The 6,951-nt window shown below is 37.2% G+C and overlaps 1 protein-coding gene across 1 annotated transcript; it reads right to left on the bottom strand.

The window, feature by feature from the left end:
* Window positions 1-1,885: 1,885 nt before the first annotated feature.
* Window positions 1,886-2,755, bottom strand: LOC113771319. The gene is made up of 2 exons (XM_027315913.1): window positions 2,497-2,755; window positions 1,886-2,172 (listed from the first exon to the last, which is right to left on the bottom strand). Exons 1-2 carry the CDS (start codon window positions 2,753-2,755, stop codon window positions 1,886-1,888), a joined length of 546 nt encoding a protein of 181 aa, XP_027171714.1.
* Window positions 2,756-6,951: the final 4,196 nt, after the last annotated feature.

The raw sequence follows: 6,951 nt of genomic DNA, 5'->3' as shown, positions 1-6,951 counted from the left end.
CTTGAAAAATCATATCTTGAGTTTAATAAATCCAAAAATGGAAAACTTTATACCATTAGAAAAAAGATTGAAAGTTCTAAAACTTTCCAGAAGACACCTTTACAAGATCCCAATCAGAAATCATTCGAATTTCAGTTCAAAATTACTGTTTCATGAATACAGGGCAAAACCAGTTCTTGTTTTTCAGCAAAATTTGAAAATTCGACAAAAGTCACAGGTATGAAATTAACCTTTGAAATTTACAACACAATAAGAGTTTCAAGTCAAGTTAACACAAGAACCGGAACTAAATTTGGGTTTTTGAACAGCAAAATGCAACAGTTTGAAGATGGCTGGGTTTCACAACCTACAATTTTCCAGTTTCCAGCTTTGACGCAGTTTTGAAATCATATCATATCTAACTCTACACAAGTCCAAATTGAGAATGGTTTACGGCGTTAGAAACTAGATTCCAAATGCTACAATTCATCAGAAGACATCACTTTAAAATTCTTTTCACAAGTGAGATGAAATTGAGCCACAAGATACAATTTTCCATTTTCTCTCGGACAAACAGGTAAAATAGGTCAGTCCATTTTGCCGATTTGCTACGGCTCACTCAAAACGAACCAGTAGGGGAATCTTATACCATTTGAAAGCTCTTGGTGTCTAGTTTCAAATGCCGCAAACGGCACTCAATTTTAACTTTAGTACAAAGATTTATGGTCATACAAAGTGCCCTTGGTCGTCTGCCATGACAGCAAATTCCCGGATTTGTTCCTTTCTTCAAAACCCAAGTTTTATACAACCAATTGAAATGATTTTCGAAAGACAATTTTCACACACATAACACAATATATAATAGCATTTTAGTAGCCATATAAGCAACAAAAATTCAAAATTCAAGCAAGGCAACAAGCAGCAATTTTCGGCCAGCTCTCCTCACAAGTTTCTTCCAATTTCCTCTCCTCTTATCAAGCCAAAATCGAGTCATTTATCACACAAACAACAACAATCAAGCAATGACCTCAAGTCAGCTACCAAAAGCCACCTCAAGACCACTAGCCTAGATGTAAAGTAAGAAATAAAAGTCTTCCTCAAGTTTACTAGTCTAGATTCTTGATTAGGGTTTCAAACCCATGAAATACAACCTCTAATCTTAGTAAAATTTGAAGAGTAAAGGAGGATAATGTGGTTACCTTTCAAGCTCCTTGAACCCTAGATGAAGGTAAGATTTTCACAAACACTTTCTCCAAAAAACACCACAAGCTTACACCTTCCTTCTAACTAGAGCCAAATTCCAAGAGTTGTGTGGTTTGGATGCTGATTTCAAGCAAGTTTGAAGCTAGAAGATGAAGTTTTCTCTTCCCCTTTTCTTTCCTTTGGTTCAGCCGAAAATGAGAGAGAGTGAGGGAGTGTTTGTGTTTTGATTCTTGTGGAGGAAGAATGAAGGAAAAGTAACCATAAGTTTTGTGCAAAAAGTCAACTTTCAATAGTGGATTAATAGTGTATTGCACTACCACTTTCTCTCTTGTTTGCTACACTTATACACTAATCTTCCAAGGTAATTCCTTTAACATTGCAATTACTTATACTTACTAATCTAGTACTAAATTCTCAAACCTCCAATTAGTCGGGCCGGTGCGACTTTCAAGAAACTTTCGACGCGCGCGCGGTAAAAGGTTAATTTAGGAAAAATTCATGCATAATAGTGAAAATTAAATAACACTAAAGCAAAATAACTATAAAATAGACTAAAATAAAACAAAATATGAGTTCTCACATCCTCCCCCGTTAAAAGAATTTCGTCCACGAAATTCATACCTTAATTTAGAAATAGGTTTGGATATTTCTCTTGAATCTCTTCTTCAACCTCCGAAGTTGCTTCCTCTATCCCGTGATTCCTTCATAGAACTTTTACCAAAGGGATTTGCTTATTCCTCAGTTCTTTCACCTTACGATCGAAAAGCTTCACTGGTTTCTTCTCATAAGTCAGTGCCTCGTCAATCTCAATATTTTCTGGTTGCAGTATATGGGAAGGATCTAGGTGATACTTCTTGAGTATAGACACATGAAAAACGTTATGAATTCGAGACAAACTTGGTAGCAGTTCCAACTTATAGGCCACGTTCCCCATGTGTTGGAGAATCTTATAAGGTCCTATAAATCTTGGTTGCAACTTCTTTCCTCTCCCTGCCATCAAATTTGCTTTTAGAGAAGTGATCTTAAGAAAGACTTGATCTCCAACCACAAACTCCAAATCCTTCTTCCAGTTATCTGCATAATTCTTTTGACGACTCTGAGCTGTTTGAATCTTTTGGCGTATTAACTTCACCTTTTCATACGCCTCCTCAACCTATGGCACTGCAGTTGGGTCTAAGATTTTTTTTTCACCTATTTCATCCCAACAAATTGAAAATCTACACTTCTGACCATAAAGAGCCTCATAAGGAGCCATTTGAATGGATGAATGGAAACTATTATTGTAAGTAAATTCCACTAATATCAAGTACTTACTCCAACTCTTTCCAAAATCCAAAATACAGGTTCTCAACATGTTCTCAAGGGTCTGAATTGTCCTCTCTGATTGTCCATCCGTCTGGGGGTGGTAGGTAGTGCTAAAACTCAATTTAGTTCCTAGCATTTCTTGCATCTTCTGCCATAATGGAGAAACAAACCGAGGGTCACGATCAGACACAATGCCTACTGGTATCCCATGTAGCCTTATAATCTCATCCAAATATAGTTTAGCTAATTTCTCCAAGGAGGACTTCATACTAATCGGCAGAAAATGAGCAGACTTAGTCAGTCTATCCACTATCACCCAAATGGCGTCTTGACATCTTTGTGTCCTTGGTAATCCAGATAAAAAGTCCACGGTGATATTTTTTCACTTTCACTCGGGTATCTCCAAAGGTTGCAATAAGCTAGATGGTTTCTGATGCTCGGTTTTAATCTACTGGCAAATCAAACAAGTTTGGACAAATCGAGCAATTTCCTTCTTCATATTCTCCCACCAATACAGGCTCTTCAAGTTTTGGTACATTTTATTTCCTTCAGAATGTACCGTATACTTAGAACGATGAGGTTCCTCCAAAATTTTCCTTTTTATCCCTTCATCATTTGGTACTACTATGCAATTCCGAAATCTTAGTACACCATTTACTCCCAAATTAAAATCAGACTTTTCCCCCTTTTTAACTTTTTCCAACCACTTTTGCACCTCTGAATCCTTCTCTTATGCCTTGTGAGAACCCAAAAATTTTCACATTTTCTCAGCATTAATTTATTCCTTTGCCTACATTTTATACTTTCCTTGAAAATATTAAAATTTCTATGCATTTTTATACAAGCAAGTACAGTTTTAAATTCATTTTCCTAGTATGAGTTAGTGTACGTTAAATTTGAAACGCATTATCGATGTAGGGGCCTGCTAGTGCGATGCACGCAACATTTTTTTTGTTACAACTTGTTGGTGAACTATGGAATTAATTGCAAAGATGAAAAGTTATTGGGGCCATAGTGTGAGACTTAGCAAAGTAAGATATTAGTAACCTTGAAGCTTCTAAGGTCTTCCTAAGCTTAAATTTGATTGGTGGAGGAAAAGTGACCTTTGACCTTAGCTTAAATATCTAGGATGTTAGTAAATGAGATGGAAAACAAAGCAAAAACTCATAGAAAATAGAGAGAGAGGGCCGTGAGCCTTGAGGAAAACCAAGAGGAAAGAAAACTTCAATTGCATCTTGCGTTTGCTTGATTTAGTGAGAACAAGAAAAATTAAACCGATTAATCATTAGTTTGGAAGCTTGGGAAGTTTAAGGAACCAAAAATTTCAAGGAGTAGTGGAGGATCACTCTTCCAAGGTCTTGTCTTGAGGTATAATGGCCGATCACTCTTTCTTTCCCCATTAATCATGATTAAGTTGGGTATTAATGTTAGAGTTGTGCTTCTGATGCTTGTTTTAAATGATTTTGATGATTGGAGGGAGGAATATTGAGTTAGGGTTTTGATTTATTCACTCATATTTCTTGTGGGTTAGGTGTTATATGGTGTCTATATATGGTATATAATCTTGTAAAGAAGAAAGTAGTGGTAATTTTAAGGTAAAAATGTGAATTATAGTTTGACTATAACAAAAGGCCAGATTTCTGGAAATTCAAGCTTCAGTTCTACCCGGTTCCAGTTCGTGATGTTAGAGGCCGAATTAGGCTTAGTATAAAACATGAAAGTTGTAGAGAATGATGTCTTATAGTTTCCTCCAATATTTAACCTCAATCGGAGCAACGTAGCCTATGAAAAGACAAAAATACCCCTGACTCTCATAGGTTTAGTCCAGTGGACAATTTTGATATTTCACAACACTAACCATGTCTGTTCACCCTGATGTGTACTGAATTAGCCTTTGGCCAAAACATGAAAGTTGTAGTGCTATGTCTTAACTTTCCAACGCCCTTAGAATCACCTCGTTTGGACTTCGGTAGCCTGAGTTATTGTCATTTACACATAAGGCGGTTATCAAGCCCTAATGTGAGATTCTGGTTCTGTTATTTGAGATTTTGACTTAGATACACTACAAACTGGACTGAGTGGCCTTCATCAAAGTTGTAGGCCTTTGTCTTAGCTTCAAAACTTTAAAAATTTCACCCCAATCCGATAAGCGTAGCTTCAGTTATGTCCGTTACGCAAAATAACGTCAAATCTGTCTTTTGTTTCTTGACTCAACCTTCATTTCCGCACATGCTCCTAACTTGATTTTATACTTGTATGACTTAGAGCCTATGGAATGGCTATTGAAATGAGATGATTTTGGATATGACTTTGGATTTGATTGAGGAAAAGAATGACGCCTTAGATGGCGGGAAAATAGGTAAATACAAAGGACGTGCTACCCAAATTTACGCTCGAAAACTAGGTCGATATACGTGCGACTTGAGTAAGGCTTGAGAGCGAATACCACGTGAATCATCTTGGGTATTTACGTTTTCTTTGTCATTTCGACTCAAATAGCGATTTTAAAGTTTTACAAGTGCGTCTAAGTTTTACAAATATTTTACTTATGTCCTTTGGTTTCAATGTACTCTTTTCACTACCAAAACCATATTTATACTTTGTACTAGTACGTATTCGACTTGTCTTTGACCCACTTACATCTTTGATAGTTGAAGCATAATGTGTTCGTTTGATTATTAGGGTTCCTTGGTGATTGAGAGTATTATCCGGAAGAAAACTTTGGACGTTATTTTACTTAAATAGGTGAGTGTTCCTTGTTGTTATGTTACCCTTGACTATATGCCTTGTTCCATGTTATGGATATTTGATTGAATGTTTGAATGTTAAATGCTTTCTATGATTGCTAAAAACGAGTTTTCTACGCGAGTGTGTACTTTATCGCACTCGACCTAAATGAATGTGAAATTTTCAATGATTCAATGATTATATGTGCATGAATGTAAGCCATTGGCTGAACTGGACCCTGCCCTTCGTTACTGATCTACTCGAGCCAGAAGCGGACTCGATCGGGCAATTTAGTGACCCTGGGTGACCGTTTGGTATACTCGAGTATTACCTTGTTATCGGGTGGAGTCTGGCCAACATCCGGAAGGGGGTGAAATGAAATGAATGAACGAGTGGCAATGAATGAAATGAAGGATTTTACTTATCAAAATGCATTTTCAAATAATTGAAGAAATAAGGGGAATGACAGGAGAATGAACGAACGAACGAACGAATGGCTCATTATGAGCCCGTATCCTTTTAATGAATGTGTTATTATCGCTTTCCATTGTAAATGTTTCTTGAACTATTGATACTCTATAATTAATGTATTGGATTGATTGTTTGATTATGTGTTCGGAACCTCGCTGAACTTTTAGCTCATTTCTTTAGTTTTGTTTTCCTTAACTGGGGACGGCGAGCAGGATGAGAGCTCTGTATAGACTAGCCTAGTCTAGTTCTTTGATTTTGTAATGGTTCTCGCCCTAGTGCTTGGCACGGGCTGGATGTGTGGTGAATTGAGAACCTTTGTATATTCGATGTTTATACTCCCTTTTGAGATAGTAATGTACATAAGTTTTGCTTTAAGTTTTGGATCGTTGTTATATTTATTCTTGTGGGTTTATTCTGATTTTGTTTGTGGGTTGAAGTGAACGACTGAGTCCCGGCGAGAGCTGGACAGGCGGTCCGCCGAACCCTTTGGTTCGCCTTAGGGGGAGGTGGGGCTGTCACAGTTGGTATCAAAGCCTGCTTCGCATGGTCTCTGCGCGGAGTGAAGGATTAAGTGCTCGTTGAGCTTAAGCTATGGAGTCATGAATTGTTATAGGCCTTAAATATTTCTCCCGGTATTTGAGGACAATTGATAGGTACGTCAGGTAGGAATCTCGATTGTAGATAGTTTACTCTTGGGACTGGCTAGCTCGAGATGTGAATTATCTTATTTCGGATTCTCGTACCCGAGTACTCCAAAGTTGAAGCGGTACTAAGTGCTTAAGACTTGCAGTTTGGGAACATTAACTGGCTTTGTTTGACTAGAATAAGTACAAGAGGTGAATGGACGTTTAGTTCAAATCGAAAGTGACGTGAGAGATCGGACGGGGGCTATGTTAACTAAGTGTGAAACAGCTTGTCGTGTTATTTTCTTGTTTTGTCTTTGTACTGCTACCGTGTGTATTTGGCGTGTGGCATGGTAATATCCATGTCGCGCCCCATTTTTTACAAGAAAAATAAATAAATGGTTTAAAAAAGTGAATTTTTGATTTGAAAAATGAATAAAGAGTACGGGTCTAAATGGGACTTGAAAATGCGACGATTTGACCCAAAATATAGTTTAAAAAGGGTTTTTGAAATAAAAATCGGAGTCGCCACTTGGTATTGAGTTAAGGTGTACCAAGTCACCAAAAATGAGTTTTCAAAGGAAAAAGTAGAAAAAACCCCTTTTAAACGACTCCTAGTCTACGAAAATCAAAGAAAAGGTTC

Source organism: Coffea eugenioides, chromosome 5 (genome assembly GCF_003713205.1).
Source record: "Coffea eugenioides isolate CCC68of chromosome 5, Ceug_1.0, whole genome shotgun sequence".
Taxonomy (NCBI): domain Eukaryota; kingdom Viridiplantae; phylum Streptophyta; class Magnoliopsida; order Gentianales; family Rubiaceae; genus Coffea; species Coffea eugenioides.
The sequence above is the reverse complement of the archived record's forward strand: the minus strand, read 5'-3'. Positions and strand labels throughout refer to the sequence as shown.

Coding starts and splice junctions, on each gene's coding strand:
- LOC113771319 (XM_027315913.1), bottom strand. CDS start 2,755: ATGAAGTCCTCCTTGGAGAAATTAGCTAAACTATATTTGGATGAGATT. Junction 2,173..2,496: donor GGATTTTGGAAAGAGTTGGA/GTAAGTACTTGA, acceptor ATTTGATGGCAG/GGAGAGGAAAGAAGTTGCAA.